Below are 23,194 nucleotides of genomic sequence, written 5' to 3'. Positions count from 1 at the left end.
GGCGCCCACGGCCGCATCTCTCCCCGGCAGTCTCCCCTAGGCTGAGCTGGGTGCCAGACTGAGCACCCCCGTCAGAGGCTCACCTGTGTCGCGGGGCTGCTCCTGGAACCTGCCTTCACGTCGTCTGTGCGGGCAGCTCCTGCAGCCTCAGCCCGTCCAGCCTCCCTCACCTTTGGCCTGCAAAGAATCTTCCCCTGGATTCTGCTGCTCTTTGCGTTGCCTTTACATACACTTCCTCTGTCCTTTTGTGGAAGCTTCTTTGGCTTCAGCCTATGGTGAAGGGTGGCTCTTCCTTCTGTCTTCAGGTCACCTCCACAGGCAGAGGATTCCCAGGTTTCCAGCACCAGGTCTGTCTGCTGAGCTCTGGACACTCCGCATCCTCCAAGCTGGCCAACAAGCTGGATACTTGCTTATGCAGTGCTTACTGCACGCCTCTTCTTCAGTGTGCACAGATCCCCAGGCTCAGCCTGTCTGCAGCTCAAGTTGCCCTTGCTCACCCTCGCCCACACAAGACAGAGCAGCTCAAGTGGCTTATACCTCCTGTGTTTCCATTTTGGTGAAAGGTACTTTTTCCTACAAAAATTACTCAAGGCAGGGCCTGAACAGCAGTCTCTCTTCTCTGTCCTTAACTTTATCTTGCGGGATAGGCGGTCTGTTCACAGGGTTAGAAACCTGAAAGAACCGAAAGGCCCCTCACCTGTCTCCTCCGCTTTGTCTCGTCCTCCCACCTGAAGAGCAGTCGGCGCATGGAGCCCTGGGGACACCTCCACTTCGGCACCGACTCGCAGGATGCTTAGAGGGTGGCAGTTGACTTGAAATCAGAAGAACTTTCCTAGGTACATAAAGGAAAGTCTGTATTGCATTTTAGAAGATTTCTAGCAAACAGCCAAAATTAGGAAGAAATTTATTTTCAATGACATATACTTTTCTGTAAGATTTACTTCTGTACAATGCCTCATTCTGTGATAAAATAGATTTGACACATGAAGACGTGACAAATACACATTTTTATGCTTTGTATATATATCACTTGCCTCAGTCTTCCTTGTGCACCTTTTAAATTCGGGATGGTAGCTAAGTTTATGTACTTTATCATTCTCCCAAAGAGTATTTATTATACGTGCCATTGAGCCAGCTGCTGAGGATACCACAGTGCAGAAGACACATCCCACACCCTTGAAATTGTGCATGTCGCTTCTAAACTAGCATTAGAAGCACTGGGTCAGATTTGTTGGCTGTTCTTCATTTAGTTCAGGAATTTTTATTGAGTACTGATGTGACGTGGTCACTGCACTGGCCCTGGAGTATCTTCACAGGTGAATACGCAGTACAACAAGAGGGCTGATGAAGTGGCTTCCGTGGAAAGTGAGTGCGTTAACGGAGTTGGATCAAGACCTAAAGCTGTTCACGTCACCTTTTAAACCATGTTCTGTTCTATTACAGTTGCGCGCACTCCTCAGCTTACTGACTGCTGTGGCGTAGTGTTCTGGTGTAGACGTGTGAGAGATAGTCCTAAATTACTCTGGTCACGTTAGACTTGGGTATTGTCAGCCCACTGGGTGGAAATACCTGAAGCAGCTGATGGTGACGTGTGTTCTTGATATATTGACATTTTAGACATATAGTTTACTGAGGATCTTGGGTCCATGCTCCATAACTGTTTAAACCGACACTTTCAGATTTCGTGTAAACATATTTTTAAGATTCACGTGTAGTAAAAGAAAACAGTACTTATATCCATAAGCTGAGAGAAGCCTGAGGGACTGGAACGTTCTGGTAAATTCCAAGGCTTGCTTCACGAGGCCTTTCCCAAACCTAGAGAGCAGAGAACAAGTCTCCAGTCTTAGGTATGTCCCACTAGCTAAAGAATTTTAAGCTTAACATGGCAAGATTCAGTAAATGTTTGACAGGGTCTTTTGTTAATATGCTTTTTTAACGTGATACAGTAAGGTGGAGAACCATAAGAAAATATTTATATCATAAGTGGAAATGCATTTGATCAGTTTCTCTTATCTGGTTATTGGTTACTTAATCTTTTGCTGATCTCATTTTTTCTCCCCTTTTCTTCATCTACCTTTGCACTATTTTGTCTCTTGGCGTTATACCCCAGGGTGTTCACGGAAAGAAAGAATGAAACCTATTCTTGTCTGCTTTTCACCTGTTACCATCTCTGAATTCTTCTAAAGTTGCTTGTAAATCTTCCCAAAGATGCCTATTTTATTCAACTAGAATTAGTAATAAAATATCATTGTAACTTGTTTAAAGGTGTTTTTACATATACCGTTGGTCCTCTGTATCCACGGGTTCCGCATCTATGGATTCATCCACCATGCATCAAGATATTGGGGTGAAAAAGTCCAGCAAGTCCCTAAAAGCAGTACTTGAATTTGTCACGTGCCGGCAACTATATACGTAGCATTTACGCTGTATTTCCTATACGTAGCATTTATGTATTGGGTATTATAAGTAGTCAAGATGATTAGGGGAGGATGTACAGATGTGCAGGGTGCATGCGGATACTACCATTTATATGAGGGACTTGAGCGTGCACAGATTTTGGTATTTGCAGGGGGTGGTCCTGGAACCAACCTCCCCCCCGCCAATACTGAAGGGTGACTGTATGTTTTAATTCTCACTGAGAAACTTTATGCTAATTTCATGGAAACCGAATAACTGATTCACCTACTCCCTCTTGTGGTAAATATTTAGTTTTATCCCGATGCTTTTATTTGTAGTTACTAACTCTTGATTATCATTTTAGCAACGAGAGCACAGACTTGAATAGTCCAAAAAGATTTAAAAAATCATTTAGATTGGGCATGGCAGTAATTAGGAGGCTGTAGCTAGGGTGCTCAACCCAAGCTGCCTTGTTAGGGTCACCTGCAGAGCCTGGGCCTCACCCTGAGAGACTCCCTGCCCCTGTTTACAGTTTAAATCAAATTAAATTTAATCTACTTTGAAATTTGATTTTAAAATTCACAGGTTATTCTAACATGCAGTCAGGGTAGAGAACCACCTATAAGCTGCAGTTTTGCTTCTACAATTAACCAGTTCTGTATTCAAGGGCAGAGCATGTTATAATTTCTAATGATTTGTACCCATCTTGTACTTTATGGTGTGTGAAAGACTTTTACATAATTTACATGATTTTCCCACAGACCCATTTCATACAGTAGGAAAGACCTCCCATGGTAAGTGACTGCTCTGATTATTCAGCTGTAGCAGGAGCCAGGATTGGAAACGAAGGCACTGGCCTTAAATCCACCCGGTTTCTCAGCACCCCGCCGTGTTTCGGTCTCAGATGGGCTGCGAATTGTTCATCTTCAGAGCTCCTCTGGTTATGTGCTATGCACTGTGAGGGGCTTTTTGCTTGTGGCTGTTCCACGGATTAGCTCTCCGCACAGCACAGAGGACGCTGGGCATCCCGGGCGCTGTGTGGCTCTCAGGTGCCCGGGCTTGCACACCACACTCAGTGCTTCAGAGGGGGCGTGGTGTGCTGGGCGTCACAGGCTCAGCAGCCGTGTAGGTAAGGAATGGAGGTGTTGATAGACACTTGATACCTAGACCTAATAATCAGCGACCTTTATGTATAAGCTCTTATTATTGACTAACTGGAAGATAATAAATAAGCTGGTTTAGGTCCAAATACTACAAAAGAAAAACAGTCTTTAGATTTTTTTGTTATATAGGAATTTTGTTATATTATTGCTCTTAATAAATGGACTTTTGCCAGCCTTAAAAATAATTTCTAATATAGGATACATATGTTTTTCTAATAACTGTATTTGTCTTAATAAACTTTGACTTCTGTGTAAGTTTCTATTTTCTCTTTAGTATTTAGCAATTAAAGATAGTGGTCAACTGTCAGTACTTTGATTTTTTAAGAATTTATATGACAAAAATTAAGCTTTTATTATTTCATAGAAAAATCTCCTCACATTGGCATATACAAAATAACACTGGCATCTATTCAGCACAGTCCAATTAACGTTTCACCTGTTAGATGGTGATAGGGAGTCTTAAGCTTTCGTCTTTTGGATGCCATTTCGGTTTTCTCCAGCAACAGCTTATACCTTTCTATTAGAATTATTGTATATTACTTATTTATTTGAAAATCTTGTACTTTTTTTTTTTAATCTCTTTGACTAACCTAAGCTCATTATTTTTTGGTCGAAAAAGTTATACATGCATGCGTTAAGACACACTTTAGACAATAGAGTGTAATGGTGAAAACGTCTCCTTCCCACCCCAGACCTCTTAGTCCCCTTCCTTAGAAGCAGCTGTGTACGCTTTTTTAGTTTCCTGTGTTTATTTTTCCGTTCTATTTAGTACAGGTGTCAAATGAGTTGCAATAAAGAGCATCACACTGCAATTTTATCATATACTTGATGTGTTCTAGTTGTATATCACATTCTAAATAAATGAGATACTGGTGACATTGCCATTTAAGTTCTGCCTTCTATTAATGCATTCTTTTCAATTTATTTTTTTCAACATGTTAATTACTGTTCAGTTTATTAGTGATAATTAAAGATATATCTCCATGATATTTTAAAATTAAGCAATTCCACCCATTAAAAAATCATGAATGGTGTTTGTACTAGAAATTAATGATAGTATATCATACATGTGTGTTTATGATACTATCAAACAAATCCATTGTATGTTAATGAAATTGTCTTTATTTTGTGTCAAGGTGACGTGAAAAACAACCTTAAGAAATTTTCTTAACAAACTTTAAACCTTATTTCCAAAAGGTGGCACTTTGCTTTTAGATATTGTATAAGCAGAAAGCAAGAAAAGGAAAATGAGACCAGTGGTGTCTTAAGTGACAGACAGCCTACGTAGTCCCTTTTGACTTAGAACTCTCAAGTTCAGACTCCCTCTGTTAGTAAGGCAGTTTGAAATATTGAACAGAAGCCTTGATTTCTACATTCTTTACTTGCCGCCTTTATTATAGTGCTTATCCATTCAGTCCTATTGGAAACTTCAGCCCCAGCAATAATGACCTTTTTTTATTGACCTCTCATCCATATAGCCCTCCTTTTGTTTTCCAGATGGTTGATGAGTATAACTAGATTCTTAAAATGAAAAAAGCCTCCGTTATGTTTTACATTCAGTGGATTACCTTAAAAGGGTAGAAGGAAAATTAGATTCATTTCCTAGAGCAATATTTTCCTTACTATGTATATAATGTTAAGTAACTGTAGTGTAATTTGAGGTTTTTTAAATGAGGAAAACTTTATTCAGTGTTTCCTAGCCTTTTTTGTTTCCTTATGGAAATTCAGGTTTTCAAAATAGTCAGATTCAATACCAAATTGAAAAGTGACATTACTACGTGTACTTCTCTAAGTTTAATTTTTTTGCCATTTTCGTTTATTTTTTGAAAAAAGGAAATTCTAGTTTTTGTCAATTTGTCTTTGGTAATATTAAGGAATTACAAGAGACCTTAAAAGATATTGGATGGGTGTTCCAGTTAGCAGATGAAGACTAACGGTTTGACAGTAAGGAAACAAAAAATGAGAAGCAAAACATTTAAGATTTTATTGATCAGAATAACATTTTAAAAAGTATAAAGCATTTCAAAGGAAGTTAATGCTATAACTGTTGTGGTCTGAAGGATCAAGTACCTTTTTATTTAATCTTTTTTTAAATCTGAATACATTTTCCAAGTAGAATCAGTTTTTTTTTAAATTAATCAAATGCAATAGAAATATAGTAGGTTTATCTGCTTTTGACTTGAAGATAGTATCTGAACATTTTGGTTTAATTTTTACAGTTAGGTAACTCCTAGATTACAAACCGGTATTTTCATGTGCCCCCTGTACATTCAAAAATGTTAATTGAGGACTGTGATTTTTTTGTTATTTTAAAGTTCTTAGAGGTCTGTGGAACTCCAGTATATGTTGTATTTTTAATGGCATTCAGTAGGGGGCACATCCAGTTAAGTAGTTCCTAAGATACATACCAGATACAGAAAATAACACACACACACACACACTTTTTCCTGAGAGACCAGTCTCAAAGTAAGACAGAAATATACCAAAAACGTAGAGTGGAAAACCTGATTGGCTCAGTCTCAGAAGTTTGGGAGGAATGAGATGACTAGCTCAGAACAGTGTGTTGCTGTCTTGGGGTCATGGGGCAGGCACGAGGCACAGTAGCCTTAGGAAACGGGAATCCTGTTGGTCACATTCTTGGCCAGTACCAGGGTGGCGGAAGGAGCAGTCCCTAGATCATTGCCTTGTTCCTCGTTCCTGGACTGTCACTCATCCTTGGCTGTGTGCAAAAAGAAACGCCAAGTAAGCGGTGTGAAGTGGGTGGGAACAGGAGAGTCAAACCAGCTCCGCCCGGAGCCGCACTGCCCTGGACAGTGGGAGCTCCAGAGGCAGAGGGTGTGGTCTCAGCCCTGGAGGAAAGTAGCATTCACTGGGTGGGGGGTACTGTGCGAGGCTTCTGTCATACCTGTGTCAGCCCGTGGATGCAGACATTTGAGAATTACCGAATTTTTAACAAATGATAAAGGAGAAGATAATGGTAACTAACTTGAACTTCATATAGAAATATGAGTATTTCTTTGGCAGTATTGTCCTGACAGATAAGCTACACCCTGGAGAGAACTCTTTGTGACTTATTTTTTTTTAAAGCAGTGTAAATAGATTTCCATATAGCTTTTTAAATCTGTGGCTAGCAGATAACATTTCAAGCCCTCTTTAAATGCTCCTGTGATAGATAAATGAGCAGAAATTAAAAGAGCTCTATAAAGACATTCTTAATATTTTTTATAAATGCTGCTGCTACAATTGCAGGTCCTTTTGGAATAAATCATGGGATTGAGCTTCATTCAGATGTGGTGGAGTATGCCAAGGAAAAACTGGAGAGCTTCATCAAAAATAGTGATAGCTTTGATAAGTAAGTATTCATATCTATAGTTCTGCTTTGAAAGCACTTGATAAGTAGACACGTGTGACATGTCTGTTCCTCACTACGGTTAGTTTATTGATCCTGAGTGGTCAGTTGAGTGCAGCAAAAATCAGTGTGGTATAAAATGAGAGAAAAAATTAAGTTAGAAAACTGTGCTGTGATTTTTATTCTGTGTACATATATAGTGAATTACAAATAAATAACTTTTATGTTTTAATTATATGCTACTGTCACTTTATTCGTAGGGTAATGTTCCATTCATTAAGCATCATACAAGTACCTTTCCTGAAGATAGAATGTAAAGATGTGCTTGGCATTAGAATAGTTTTTGGGAACTGTGTTTACACCTTTGGGATAGTAATTTAATAGTCTGCCCTCTTTATTTGCAGCATAAGAGCGATACCTGTTAGAATATGGAGGACTTGCTTAAAAACATGAAGTTCCTTAGTAATTTAGCCAGAGGAAATCATCATCGAAGTATATTGTTATGTCCTGTGAGGGCTGTGTTTGAGAAATTTGCTTATAGAACCATTGTTTTGAACTCCTACTTTCCTTAGAAGAAATACTGCCGCACAGGCGTTGGCCCTTGTGCGGGCAAGGAGGTCTGTTGGCTGTGTAATGTCCTTAAAATTCAGCAGTGGTAGTACTGTGGGGCAAAGGCTGCTTCTGCTGAAGTCCGTGAACTCTTGTGAAACTGGAAGATTTGGAGGGCATTTATCTCTCTCAACTAGTCATAGTTTCAAAGAGAGAAAGGCCTAAAACTGATAGGAATCAAGCTTAGAATCTAGTCCCTTTACTGTATAGCAGAGCTTTGGTCCAGGGTTCCAACCCAGCTTGTTGGGAGTGGGCCTCACTCAGCTCTGGCCTGGCCTGGCCTGGAGGTGGGGACCTGGGCTGGGGGTGGGTTCCGAGCTGAGGGCTGTTTCCTAGGGTTCAGGCCTGCGGGTCAGCGCTAAGAAGGCAGCAGGAGGGCCTCTGAGGGTCTCCAGGAGCGTCTTCCCCGCCGCGCTCCTCCCTCCTCTGCCCCTCTCCTTCCTTCCCCGGCCCTTTCCTTTCAGTCCCCTTTGCCCCGGCCAGTCTGTGTGTGTCCCTGGCAAGCGGCACTTGGTGGGTTGAAGAACAGAAAACCCGAGGTGCCGCAGAGTCCGCGGTGCAGGGGGAAGGCCCAGGGAGGGAGCGTGACTGGGTGTTACGGACCTCAGGCGGCGAGCTGGGATCTGCGAGCAGCGAGCGTGCCTGTGCTCGGCTTTGGCTTTGTTCTGTGATCAAGCCAGTGGATCTGAGCAAGTCACTTGAATTTTCTGCACCAGTTTGCTGAACACAGTTCTTTATCTTATTTATAAAGAGTTAACATTTAATTCATGTTTTTGAATCATTTTTCAAATGCTTACCATGTGGATTCATATTCTGTTTCCAAGAATAACATACTGTTTGACAGAAAGAAAATAGAGTTGAGTTCAAGTTACTTGATAAGAAATTGAATTTCAATGTTAGTATCCTTTTGTGTCTTCATCATTTCCGTGTCTTATAATTAGTGGTATGGTAAGTGCTTAAGATCTGGGCATGGATATTTTTTATATTGGTTGTTAGAACTCTGGAACTTTGTTGAATTTATTGAATTTCTGTTGTTCTAAGTATTTGTTTTGATGCTGAAACAACGTACACATAAGACCTTTTGAATACAAGATCTTTTGAATACAAGTAAACTTGGAAAATATGCAAGTAATATTACTAAAAGCAAATGTTTAAAGTCTAAAGAACTATATATTAGATAATAGATTTCAGGTGTTAACACATAAAGGCACAGATCATTCACTTTTGGGTCATTAATCAGGCAGAACAAACTCAAGGAAGAACTTTGAATCATCGAAGTACCTTTTTACAATATCTGCGGAGTCAAGTTTCTTGCTGACAAGTGGGCACGGTCCTGGCAAACAGTAGAATATGTCATTCTTTAAAGTATTTCTGTGTTGATGTAATTTAAATATTAAATCATCTATAACACAGATAATTTTGAAGGTTTTATATATTTAAGTGTCTCAATTTTAAAAAACTTTTTCTAAAATTGTTTTTGTGTAATTGTAAGATGATCAAATGTCCTTGGCTTGTATTTCTTGAGTGTTGTTGTTACTGTGTTATACAGGTTTGTTATTCATAAAATGGTGAATCATCAAATATGGTGATATGACTGATCTAAATGTTTCTTTATAATTTTTAATGGTCTTGTTACTTTAGTTAAAATAATCAGACTTTATAATATGGTTGTTTCTGAAGTGTTACAACTTACTTTTAAAACAGATTCTTATATTAATAAACTATTCTGAAAAAAAAGACAGTTTTGGAAATGTTATCTATTCTGGTTTTCAAGTAGCTACTGAAATAATGGTTACGTACTTCAGATTATGAAGGTATCTTGCACATACAAGGGGTAGTAGGTGCTGGGAAATGCTTTGTTTTGCACAAAGTCGTGAGTTGGGTGAAAGTTAAGTAATCAAAGTTGAGTCATTTAATGGGCTCCTTTAACGTCATTTGGTTTTGGTGATAGAAATAATGAAGATGTAGTACTTTTCTTCCTATCTTACTTGTATTTTGATGATTTCTTTGATTTTTTCTTGGCGTTTATTGATAATATTCCTAGTTATTTTCAATTTTTAAATTTGAAAACCTTGCTTTGGAAAGTGATGTTTAAAATTCCCTTCCTAAGCAATTTTATTATATTTAATTGTGTACGGGTCATCAAAATACATGTTTTAATTAATAAAATATAAAGTAACTCAGGAAAACAAATTGCTATTTATGTATTCCTTAGTACTTAGTATTGTTCCTTAGTACCAGGCTATCCTTGATTGTGTGTAACACGAAGACAGTAGAAAGCTAAAACCTAATACTTTTCCAATCTTATTTATCCTGTTGGTTTGGACCTTTTTTATCAGTTCCTTTTTCGAAAGTATTGTCATGTCACTTATGATTTAAACTGTATCTTTAAAGTTTTCTTATGTATATCGGAGATTATAGTGAACTCCCAAACATAGCAGGTGGGAAAAGATTCAATAAACTACTCAACATTACAATATGTAATGTAAGATACATATTTTTAAAAAAATATACAGATGTATGTTTCTCTGTGTGCTTTATAAAGCAAGCTTGGTTCCTGAGTCTTGAAAGTACTATTTCTTCTTTCAGAAAAAAGATCCTTAGTATAATGTGTATACTTTTAAACGTTCTGTGTCTTGGTTCTGTATCAGCAAATGAAGTAATTTGGAGAAGCTACCCTGAATTTACTGTACTTGGAGATAGGAGGGAAGGGGAAGTTCTCTTGTGTGGTTTATTCCTTGGCTCTGCCTGTGGTACACCCACATGCACCGAAATTCCCTAATGAACTGACATTTGATTTCAAAGGTTCTCTAAAACACTGGCAAGCTTTTTCAAATGAAGGACCAGATAGTGAATGTATCTGGCTTCCTGGGCCAAGTGGTCTCTGTGGCAGCTGCTCAGCTGTGCCACTGCAGTGCAGAGGCCTCTTGGGACACCCGGTGGAGGGGTGGGTGAGGGGTTCTGGTGCCACTTCACTGACAGAAACAGGTGCGGGCTGCATCTGGCCTCTTGTCCGTGGTCTGCCCGTCACACACACGCCCCGCGACGTGTTTACCTTAGCCCACTCTGATACAAAGGAGTCTTTGGGCCTAAGTTCTAAAGGCCCTTAGGTGTCTGGCTTTCATGAGGGAAGGAGAAGTTTGGGGAAGGTCAGGTTATCTGAATCAGTGTTTGTGCACATAGAGTAAGCAAAATAATGTCTCCAGCTGTGTTTGCTTGGAAGAGTAAGTCAGTTAAAGGAGCGTGAATTATAAATCTTTATCCTGTAAGTGCTTTGCAAGTAGGTTGGTAATTGGTGTAGCATTTATTTACGGCTTCATTTATGTGTTCGTATACATGGAGCTGACTTGGCTCCCTAGAGGGCATGCTTTGGGGGTGTGCCATTCCCTGTGGGACAGTAGGTCCTGTCTCCTCTCCCCTCCAAGGATGCTGTACCTGATTTTGGAAATACTCTACTGTCAGTAGCCACATGAGTGCAGCGTAGCCTGACTAATTGAAGATTTTCATTCTCTTTGAATGGAGGACTGTTGTTTCTACATAGTTTGTTGTAGAAATGAGTCATGAAGACAGTAATGAGATGATAAAAATAACAGCAGGTAATGTGTATTATCTGTTCTTTAAGTACCAAGTGCCATTCTAAGAGCTGTACCCACAGTCCTAGAGGCAATATTGATGTCCACATTTCCCAGATGGGAAAACAGGGTTAGACAGTCCATAACTTCAGCTAGGCTAGTCTTTTTGTTTAGTTCTGATTTAGCTATGATGATGTAAAAACTGATTTATTCTAGTGTTTCTTCCCAGGGGTAAGCTGTGCCAATGAATTACAGCCTAGCAACTTGGCCCCAGCTACAAAAGTTGAAGCAGCACTTTTATTTCCATCATTTATTTATTTTTTCCAGATTAGAATTTAGGGAGTGCTGTTAGCATGGTTACGTGCACTATAGCATTTTTATCAGAAAGCACACCTACCTGTTCACTAATGAGACTTACCTGTGGTATGGGTGATGGAGATGGGCAGGAGAGGAAGCATGTCCCTCAGGGTCAGTCAAGGTACACACTTTAAATTACCTTCAGAGCTAGTTTAGTTGTCTGCATTTTAGAAGATTTGATTGATTTGTGGCAATGTCTAGTGTCCTAATTTTATTTTTAATTATAGGCTCCTTTTCCACATAATTCAGTTTGCATTGGAAAAAATTAAATGATACTGTATTCTATCAGTTTATCACTAGAGCAGTCCCGCTTCATCTTTAAGAGAATTATGGCATACTTGAAGTAGTTTCGCTATCTATAGATATATAGTCAATATTATTTCAAACTAGTTCTTGAACACTTTGGTATATTAATAATGTTCAGATGGTAGTTTTATGAGAGATATTATAGGTTGTAAGCACAGTTTTTAATCATGACAAACATTCAAATGGTGGGACAGAAAAATGCTTAAAACTAGTCATCAGGGCTCCCAGTTACGTGTTTTAACGTCGGTTAGAAATGGCGTGGGGGAAAGTTTGATGGCTTCTAACGCATTTCAGGAGAAGAAATTATTCCGGGAATAACATACTGTTTGACAGAAATAAAATAGTTTTTATCCCAAGTTACTTTATAAGAAATTACTGTTGAAATACATGAAGGCTCACTTTTATGCGACGTACCTGTCACATTCCCTATAAAATGTTTAGAGATTGTTTTTGGTCCTGTGGAGTCTCCTAAAGCTCTATTCAATGAGAAATCTGTGTATTTACTCTTAACACTGTGCTTTAAATAATGCTTGAATTATTCTGAAATGAGTTTGATACAGTTGGAAGGGAAACCACTTGAAAAGGTAAAGTCTTTGTTTTTTAAAATTTTTTGAAATTCAGTAGCTTAATCCTTGGTTGTACGAGTTTTTGAATGGTATAACTGTACTTGGAGATCAAGAGATTAACGTTTCCTTGGGTTTTCTTCCCAACGGAAGGTTGTGAAATGTTTTGTTTTTTTTTGTTTTTTGGTGGTACGCGGGCATCTCACCGCTGTGGCCTCTCCCGTTGTGGAGCACAGGCTCCGGACGTGCAGGCCCAGTGGCCATGGCTCACGGGCCCAGCCGCTCCGCGGCATGTGGGATCTTCCCAGACTGGGGCACGAACCCGTGTCCCCTGCATCGTCAGGCGGACTCTCAACCACTGTGCCACCAGGGAAGCCCTGAAGTTTTGTTTTAATGAAGTAGTCCTAGCTGTTAGAGTTCAAAATGTATATTATGGCAGAGTGTTTTGAGAAAAAGAAGTGTCTGTGATTCATTTGGCAGGTTGTTTTGGACGAGGTATGAGAACAAGATAGGATTCTTTCCTTTGTCCTTGAAGTCCTTTATTCCACGGGAATAATAGTCTGAAATTTCAATGACAGCATCCTATGGCACATGATAAACTAGGTGTGCAAACTGTCAGCTCCCACTCCAGCGGTGTATTGAAGGGAAATGTTGTTTTTCTGCTCTCAGTCAGCTCCTAGACCTAGACTATCCATCTAAGAGGGAAGCTGCAGGGCAAGGCTAGGTCACCCTGTTCTCCTAGCAGCTTATCAAAAGAATTATATGGGCAAGTTGGCAAGGTCCCTGCTGTGAATGGAATCGTCTGTCCATCTCGAGATGAAGATAATCCAGCACGCACCTGTAAAGAAAAGCGCTGCTGAGGTAAGTGATTGGAATCCGGGTGCTAGTTTGGCCAAGCGCTCATGTCATAAACCAAGCTATCTGTGCTCTCTCTTTTCCCACAAATGATTTTCCGTGCACGTTTTATTTTAGTAAGGCCATGTCAAATAATTTTCCCTTTCAACGTAAAAGTCTAAAAAGCCATTAGATTTTCAGGTTTAAATCAATAAATAATTATAAGTCTAAAGTGGGTGAATTTGTAGTTATTACATTTTAGAACTGTTTAACTTTTTTTTTGTATACAGGTAACTTACATTGTTAGGAAGTATAATTTGGTGTAATATAGGAGTATAAGGTATCTGTATCTGGGAAATTTTGTTTTGGAAATTTTCTTCAAAGGATAAAAATGATTGCTACTTTTCATGTTACTAACAGACATAAAATTTTAATGAGCTCCCCCGAATCAAGTATGAAAACTGGAAGAGAACACAAGAACCATACTTTTAGGATTAAAATGATAACCACATAGGAAGTCTCCTTTTGGTAGGTCTCTTGTCTCTCTTTTTTTTCTTTATTTTTGTTTTGCTGGTTTTTTTTTTTTTTTTTCCCTTCTCAGGTTCCATTTGTGTGTGGTTGATGTGAAAAGGTGGAATTTGGATTTTTTTCTTTCACTATTTTTAAACCTAGATTTTATGTATAAATCTATAAATAATGTAGCACTATTTTATAATAAAGTGAAAACTTATGGTTAGTTTATTACTACAGTATTCCAGATTATACAGAATGGTATTTTTGTTATAAAATATGTCCTTTGCCTATAGAGGTTTGTGGAAACTTAGGGAAGATGCAGCTTTCAGAATCTAGTTAAAGCTGAAGGAGGAAACTGTTCTCTTTATTTTCTTCTTTACACTGGAAGAAATAATAGCAGTTGTAATTGACTCTAGCCACACTGTAGCTGTCATCCATGCCTCAAATCAGTCATTTGTTCTTCATACGTATATGAGCACATCCGTAAACATTTGCCTGAAAAATTTTAATCAGTCTTTTGAAAAAATATTATTAGCAGTAGGATTTGTATGAATTTATTTACGTGAAATGCTATTTTAAAAATGAGCCATAATTTCAGTTTCAGAATACAAAATATCTAAGTAAGATCCTCACCTCTACCTAGTCAGAAATACTAAAGCTCATCTCTAAATCCTTTATTAGGAAAGATAATCTATAACCCATTTGTGTATTTAAAAAAATAACATTATAAGTACAGGCAGTTTGAGAGTTGTTTTGTTTTCTTTGCTAACCTGAAGGATTCGTGAATTATTGGTGGAGAAGGTGAAGCCATAGCTGTAAGTGTAATAAACAGTACCCAGACGGAACAGTGTCTCTGCTAGACATGTTTCTTATAACTAGTAAATTACTATGTTCTAGGTGTTTTTGTGCCTATATTTTAAAATATTCACCTTTCTACCTGATACGTCCTTGAGGCTTTACTATTTTGTGTCTAGAAATAGTCCAATCCTTCTACTCTTTTTGGAATGTTGTCTCAGGTTCAGTTAAGCTTTAAAATTTGAGTATGCTGGTAAAGGAAATTAATTTGGTATGTTAAATGAAAGTGTAAAGACCCCATATGCATTTGTTAGAGGTATATGGTCCATTTGCATTAGTAGAAATTATTTATAAATTTAGAGGTCTAATTTTTCTCTATAATGATTCTTTGTAATATTCCCTAAGTGGAAGCAGATATACTTGTTCAGATCTGCATTACAAGGGAAAAGACTTTCTTTCCTAGAATAAGGTGGCTTATTTAAGATCTTCAGAAAGGCCCCTAAAAAGTACCTTTCAGGGGCTTCCCTGGTGGTGCAGTGGTTGGGAGTCTGCCTGCCGATGCAGGGGACGCGGGTTTGTGCCCCGGTCCGGGAGGATCCCACATGCCGCGGAGCGGCTAGGCCCGTGAGCCATGGCCGCTGGGCCTGCACGTCCAGAGCCTGTGCTCCGCAGCGGGAGAGGCCACAACAGTGAGAGGCCCGCGTACCGCAAAAAAAAAAAAAAAAATTTACCTTTCAGTTAGAGGACAGTTGGTTTGGTTTATTCATTAAAGGCAAAAGAGTTTGTTTTGTTTTTTTTACTGTTTGAGTTTTGCTTTTTTTTTTGGCACTTGGGGAAAAAATCATGTATTTTGTAACATGAAGCTACAGTTATTTATAGTTATCCAATTTAGTAAAACAAGAACCATCATATTGATATAGAAGGTGCCATGGGCACATATTCTTTCTGTAACTGTTTCTGTGCAGGTTTCTCTTCTAGTCCTGGGGTTCTTGTGATTAACATATTTAATTTGTCAAGTTTGGGTTCATATTCAAAGTTGGTAGGTGGAACAGCTGACAAAACAATTATGTTTCTTATGTTTCTCACCTACTTAGTGTTTTTTGAGGCCCGTAATAGGTGATGGAGATACAATTAAAATTCAGAGGAAGTGTTCAAAGAGATATCGGGAAAACCAGGAGAATATTCCAAAGGGAAGTTTGTATTAAGGAAAATATTTGAAGCTCCTGTTTATAGGTGATAAAGTTAGAAGGGTAGTTGTTCAGTGTTTTCAGTTTATGCGGCTGTTGAAGTATACACAGACACACATACACACACATATACACACACACATATATACATACACATATACACACGCATATAAAAGAAATACTGAGATATTTTACATTTTCATACTGAATATTTGAGATCTTGTGTGATTTTTATCCTTTCAGCACATCTCAGTGTGGACGAGCCACATTTTAGGGGCTCGTATCCACATGTGGCTAGTGGCTGCCATCTTGGATGGTGTGGTTTGATTGTCCTGTCTCGCCTTTCAGATCAGGCTTAACCATTTCTCAGGGAGCCTTCCTCTCCCTTCCCAGGGCGTCGGTTTCCTTGCATCCTCTGTCTCCTTTATGGAGTCGCATACCTTTAGCGCATTTATCACACTTTTAAATCAATCTTTAATTACTGAGATTGTTGTCTCTTCCACTAGATGTAGGCATGGATGTTTCCCTTTGTATTTCCAGTCTTGACACACAACTGGTGCTCCACAAACAGTATTTGGAATGAATTGTCCTAATCATTAGTGTCAGGCCACTTGGCTAGAGTCACACATTTGATTTTAGAATCAGACACTAAATTCCTTCTAATTCATTTTGCTGGGATGAGAGTATATAAAAATATCACGAATATGAGAAGTGGTTTTAATTGTAAGTTGTTTACTTGTAATGGTGTTTTCCTAGATGATAGTTCTGTGAGCTATCATGTATTTTTAACTAGTAGGAAACTTTTAAACTATAAGCATATTTTTAAGTTGATTTAACAGACTTAATGGTAAAAGAGGTTTAATAATTCAGATTTTTAAATTTAAATTCCTTGCTCACGTTCATCCTGAAAATTCTAAGACTGGCTTAAATTATTATAAAATTAAGTTATTTAAAATGAATTTTTATAAGAATGAGGATTTTTAGGTTGAAAATACTGGTCTTTTTTCTTTTTAAAGGATGCTTACTTTGAGTTTGATGAGATGATTAAACCACATGATCCACATTATTTAGTTATTTGAAAGCCATATTTTAGACAATCCTAGGTTGTGTTGAGTGTAAGAGAGAATTAAACATTGTCCATTACATAGGTAAGTTTACACTTTTGTGTGTACTTTGCAAGTAGAAAGAATGAGATCTGATTAAGGAGTTGGGTAAGATTTCGTTGTGTAGCTCATATCTGAGCTGTGTCTCCAAGTGACGCTAGGCGTTTATCAAGAAGAGAGGGAGGGGCCTTTCAGTCAGAGGAACAGCACAGACACAGGTACAGGAGACACTTTGTAATATTTCCTCTAAGTGATGAGAAGCCAACAGTTTAACCTGTGGCTGCAGCGCAGTGTGTAGCCCAGGGGGCAGAGCCAGGGAGTGAGTCTGGAAGGGGGGACATCCAGGTAGAACCGTAAGGAGCCCCACATGGCGCTCTAAGGGGCGTGGACCTGTGCTGAGCAGCCGTGGGGGAAGCGGTGGAGGGAGGGTGCAGGCTCTACACTGTCCCTCAGGCCCCCAGCCCCTCCACCAAGGGGACAGGAAGTTGAGGACAGCATCATGCTGAGAAAGTCTTCTTTAAATGTCGATGACCATAGTGTGTCTGTACTTTAGTGAATTTTAATGGGAACTTACTGCGTAATAAGTCTGTTAATTACCAAAGGACAGGATAGGTTTTACAAAATAAAAGTGATTATGATTCAGAGTCATTTTTCGTATTTCATCCTCAAATGATAGCCTGATTTTGCTGTGTGGTCAAATTAACATCAATCAACTTAAAAGTGAAAGGATATTTCATGAATTAATTTTTAAAAATTACGTGTTTTGTTAGTGCATTAGGCTTTTAATTAATTATATATTTTAGAGACTTTTCAGATTTGCCAGAACTTAAGGAATAAAGTAGAAGTCTAAACAGGATAGTTTGTAAAAGCATAACTCTATATACAATGAACCAACATTGTAACCAGGAACAGGTGGCCTGGATAAGATGCCTTTGCTTTGAAACCATCCATCTCTCTTCTTTTGTTGTGTAGGGAGATCCTGGGGGCCAAAAAGCACTTGATTCTGCTCTCTTTTCCAACCTGTAACATAGTTCTGCCAAAATGTATTAGGAAAATCTCCCTACTCTTTAGTGGTTGCAAGAGCATAGGGTAAGGGCACAGGTGTCTTTTCCTGACAAGCTTTGCCACTGTTAACTGCAGCAAGATGTCCGCAGTGGAGACTGCACAAGCCCTTCCATGTCCACTGGCCCCTGGCTTCTTTTGGAAAGAGCTGGGGGAGTGAAGCCTTGTCTCTTGTGTTTGACCCTTTGGGATTCTCATCCTCATTGTAGGTCCTTTGTGGGCATCACAAGGTTGGTGTCGTGATGGCTTTTCACTATATTCACCTTTTAAGCCTTAAGTAAGGTTTCAGTGTGGCAAAAAAAAGGTTAATGTTTTGAAAAAATGTACCCTGCATCACTGATAATAAAACAATATATTTGATCAGTGTTAAACTTCATAAATCTGATATTTCAATCAAATTTTATAATATATTATCCTTATAATTAATTTGGTAACTTCACTCTTTCAAGAAGCTGGACTCTGTTAATTTGTTTAGATCTGATCTTTTGCTTAATGAGCTAAAATACTGTCTGTTTTCTGTATAGATTCGAGTTCTGTGAGCCTGCATTTGTGGTTGGCAATTGTCTGCAGATAGCGTCAGACAGCCACCAGTATGATCGGGTCTACTGTGGGGCTGGAGTCCAGAAGGACCACGAACACTACATGAAGATACTGCTGAAAGTCGGGGGCATCCTGGTCATGCCCATAGAAGACCAGGTAGCTTCCACTGTCCTTTCACTTGATGTAGGAGACGCACTTAGCGTAAGACGGGAAGCGTTACCTCAGTGAAAGGTACACTGTAAATTTCAAGGAAGAAATAAATACTCTTCACAGATCTGTCTATAGAGGAGAACATTGAAACGGGCTCTCGACTATTAACCAAGGCAGGTGCGGAAAAGACCCGTTAACTAGGGTTAGGAGAGCCACGCTGAGCTGCGCCCCCGTCAGGGTCCTCGCCAGGTGAGGGAGGGAGTGCCACTGAATGTGTAACTGCTTCTAGCTGAACATATGAAAAGGAAATCCTGTTCGGAGTTTGGTGTGAACTGCTTAACTCCATTCCAGACACGAGTAAATTTTTGGATCTTCTTTTAGTATACGTAGATGCATTTGGAAGTATTTTTCACCTATTGTCTGCCTTTGTTCTGGAATTATTAGGTATAAGTGTATGAAATCCTAATTTATTCAGAAAATGGGTGGGTCTTTTACTTTTATAAATATACATTTCAAAAAATATCTTTTATATTCATATTAACCTACATCTGAGATGTTTAAAACACCTTGTGGTTTGTAAGTAGAAGATAGATTGTCCAAGATGACTGGGACGTAGTGTGGTTGTTTTGGAGTTTGTATATCTGAGGGTCCCCTAAGTTCACACATGTGATTTGCAGGTCAGAGGATTTCACCATCACCACATACTGTGTTTGTCAGTTATTAGAAAGACAGAATATAAAGCATTCATTAAAACACATTCTTGGAAAAATGTTACTTGAATGCTTCCGGAGTTGAGACTCCCAGATTAATCGTCTTTTTCTGTTTTCCTTTAAAGAGACATTTTTGAACATTTAAAATATGGTTTCCCATTGGTATTTTATTGAATATTTATTATATACTATTGTACTAACGTAAAATATAATAGGCTGATTTCTATAATATAAATTGAAGATACTAATTCATCTTCCTTCAGTCATGTACTGAGCTAATATTTTTTCTCTAGAACTGATGGTGGATATTTGCTGAGTGGGTAAAACTTCTAATCCCCTTGTGACTAATTACATTTATCCATGGAATGTCAAGTTGGGATTAGGATTAGAATCTGTATTTTATAACCACCATGGAAGCTCATGAAGTTGATTCATTAGTACAGTAATGAAAACGTGTTTTTACTAATAAAACACTTTAACCAAACAACTAAACCTGTGTGAGACGTGTGTTTTGGGGGCCATTGGCAGGTGTGGGTTGGAAGAGTACCCCTAGAAGCCCTCAGACCCCAGATACAACCTGCGGAGTCATGCTGTTTGCGCTCAAGTGTCTGTCTTGAACAGCAAGTATTTGTGATTCCTCCTGTATCATTTTATGGTAAATATTTAAATGAAAGTAATTTGGTTGCATTCAGATACAAGTGATTATATAGCGATCACTGCTGTTATCCTGTTAAAACAAAATAGTGACTGTAAGGTGATCACACGTCCAAGATTAAGCCGTTCTGTCTCTTTTCTCCCTCTAAATAGTTAACACAAATTATGCGAACTGGACAAAACACTTGGGAAAGTAAAAACATCCTTGCTGTGTCATTTGCCCCACTTGTGCAGCCGAGCAAGAATGACAATGGCAAACCAGATTCCGTGGGCCTCCGTAAGTAACCGCTGGTCCTTTCTGACTCGACTGTGGCTTATGTTGTTCAACAGCTGTGCTTGGGCTTAATGGGCCGTGTTAACTATGAAGAGTTAAGTAAATAATGCAGTCATGTATTCCGTGGATTGACTTTTTTGTTGTTGTTATTTTTGGATAAAGCTCCTACCTTGCACCAGGCCCTGTTAGCTGCCTTCAGGGAGGTATGAACAGAAGGGGCAGGTCAGATGAAAAGATGAATTTGTTACTTACAGTTGTGAATGTATTAATTATGGTACATTTGTTGGCATCATTTTCCATACAGAGGGACAGCAAACAGAAAAGCCTTTCTTTAGGCTGAAAAGAGCTTGCTCGTTCCAAGATCAGCGATAACTTTCAGGGTCGCTGAAGCTCCTCGGCTGGGCTGCAGAGGACAGCTGATGGAGACTTCCCTTGTCCTCAAGGAGAGAGTCAGTGTTGATGGGGGTGGAGTTGTTTGAAGGTAGGAAGATGGTGGAGGAGAAAGAGGGCTCTAAAGTTTTACCCTGAGCCCCTCACTGAGTGACGGTACCCTTTATTGCTGTTGAGGACTGAGGGTGAATAGCTTGGAAATCGGTGTAGGAAGATCAGAGACTTCTATTTTGGCTGTCTTCAGTTTCCTGTTAGGTAGGCATGTGGGTGTCACCCTGCTGCACGAGCTATGAGGATGGGTGAGGAGACTCAGGGGAGGCGCTGGGACTGGGCCTGTGATCCACCAGGTCAGAGCTAGACCACGAGCAGAGGCAGGGCCGAGAAGTGGGAGGACAGCAGTGTGTGGTGTGTGAAACCGGACTTTGGAGAAGGCGGGAGTGCTGAGCTCCCTGAGGGCTGCTGAGACCCTGAGGAAGAATGGTGAGCGCGGCAGTGGTTGGCCCAGCGTGTATCATGGCTTTGGAAACCAATAAGTAAAGTTCTTTGCCAAAAATGAGCTTTAGAACTTTACCATAGTAAACTTCTTGATTTAATTTGCTTTTTAAATGAATTAATTTCATAGGAAACTGGGAGAGATTTCATTTTATTTTCAGGGTTATTTTACCCTCTTGCAACCTATGTGGTTTTGTGGTCTTTTGGGGTGTTTTTTTTTTATTTAATTTATTTATTTTATTTATTTACTTTTGGCTGCGTTGGCTCTTCGTTGCTGCGCACGGGCTTTCTCTAGTTGTGGCGAGCGGGGGCTACTCTTCCGTGTGGTGCGCGGGCTTCTCATTGCAGTGGCTTCTCTTTGTTGCAGAGCATGGGCTCTAGGTGCATGGGCTTTAGTAGTTGTAGCATGTGGGCTTAGTAGTTGTGGCATGCAGGCTCTAGACCGCAGGCTCAGTAGTTGCAGGCACGGGCTTAGTTGTTCCGCGGCATGTGGGATCTTCCCGGACCAGGGCTTGAACCCATGACCCCTGCATTGGCAGGAGGATTCTTAACCACTGTGCCACCAGGAAAGCCCTGGGGTGGTTTTGAGAATTAAGTGAAGTAGTGTTTATAAAGTGCTTAGCAGGTAATAATGGCTTAGTAAAGAATAGTGTTGGGATTTTGGGACGGTCAGTAAATTACACCCGTTTCCCCTGCTCAACTTCTTACCAGTGGAGAGGTGGACTTGGGGACCAGGTAGCTAGGAATTGAAATGGAATAGGATGTGTGGAGAATAAGAACACGTTTGCTTTTCTGTTAAAATAAGTTAAAATAGGTTTCTGTGTAGAGAACATTATTTCATTAATTATAGGGAATAAAAACGTGAAAGAACGTTAGCACAAAAAAACCCTAAAAAATACACGTGCAAATCCTTTGCCAAATGTATTTTGTAGCTATGAAATTGCTCATATAAACAATTACTAAAATGTATTTATAACTCTTCCTCAGGTTCATCACAAATTTTTACTCAACTTAAAGTCATATTTCTTTTTCTTTCTTTGGTATAAGACATTCTAAAAATAAATTTCACAGCAGGCCCTTTAGAAGGGGTGAAGGAAAACTCTGTTTCCTTTATACACCCCCTGCCGGATCCTCCTGTCTCCAGACCTGTGGGTTCTCCTCCCTGAGCAATCCCGCAGTCCTCTGCGGACCCCAACGAGCTGTACTGCGGTCTGGCGCAGTTGCGGCACTCGCCGGTGCCAACACAGACCCCGCAGGCTACAGGCTGTGTCCTCCTCCAGCTTCTCACAGGCTGCTTATGAATCAGGCCCCACGACCCCTCCTAGAGTTCGATAATTTGCTGGAGCGGCTCCCAGAATGCAGGAGAACAGATGACTCATTAGACTAACTGGGGAACAGCCGGATGGCAGTGATGCCCAGGGTGGGGTGTGTGGGAGGATGCGGACCTCCACGCCCTCTCTGCACGCACCACCCTCCCGGCACCTCCGGCTGTGCACCAGCCCAGAAGCTCTGCGAGCCCTTTCCATTAGGGGCTTCTGTGGAGCTTCGATTGATTAAATCATCGACTCTCGGTGATCAACTCACCCTCTAGCCCCTTTCCCGTCTCTGGAGGGGCAGCCTGAAAGTTCCATTTCTCTAATCCCATGGTTGGTGTCCCCGACAACCAGCCTAGCACCTTGAAGGGTTTAGCGAACGTCACCCCGTAACATCAAGTCACGTGTGGTTGAAGGGAGCTTCTCATGAACACTAAAAGGCACTGCTTTTTACTTTGATGCTCTCATCACTTAGGAAATTCCACGTGTTTTAGGAGCTCTGTGTCAGGAGGGGAAGCCAAATGTACATTTCTTCTTATAAATCTCAGTATCACAGAGGTCAGGTGATTTCATGAACTGTGGAACTGCGCCACACTGAGCCAAACGAAGTTGCGGTTTCGTAGGTTAAAAATGGGGTTTGACCTAAATCCAGTGCCCTTTTCAGTCTTACTTAACAAATAAAAATGAAAGTGCTGACTGCTAGGTTCCTACAAAATCTACATAGAGACCACCTTTTGGGAAACAAACAGAGCTGATGTGTGTGTTAGAGATAGCCTTCATTGTAGTTTTGGCCTGAAAGCTTCAGTTCACAGGAAAACTTTATAGCCGTCAGGACTGGTGTTGTCTGGTCCACTGAATCCT

The 23,194-nt window shown here is 39.9% G+C and overlaps 1 protein-coding gene across 1 annotated transcript in view; it reads left to right on the top strand.

Annotated features, from left to right (window-relative positions):
• PCMTD1 (protein-L-isoaspartate (D-aspartate) O-methyltransferase domain containing 1) overlaps positions 1-23,194 on the top strand; it is a 33,381-nt gene that overhangs the window by 7,078 nt on the left and 3,109 nt on the right. Inside the window, exons 3-5 of the mRNA XM_079722424.1 lie at positions 6,810-6,912; positions 18,335-18,506; positions 20,018-20,141. Coding sequence (XP_079578550.1) covers positions 6,810-6,912; positions 18,335-18,506; positions 20,018-20,141 — 399 coding nt within the window. The remainder of the gene's footprint in view (positions 1-6,809; positions 6,913-18,334; positions 18,507-20,017; positions 20,142-23,194) is intronic.

The sequence above is a fragment of the Hyperoodon ampullatus genome (assembly GCF_949752795.1).
Source record: "Hyperoodon ampullatus genome assembly, chromosome: 17".
Lineage (NCBI taxonomy): Eukaryota > Metazoa > Chordata > Mammalia > Artiodactyla > Ziphiidae > Hyperoodon > Hyperoodon ampullatus.
This window is presented reverse-complemented; position numbering and strand designations above follow the sequence as displayed.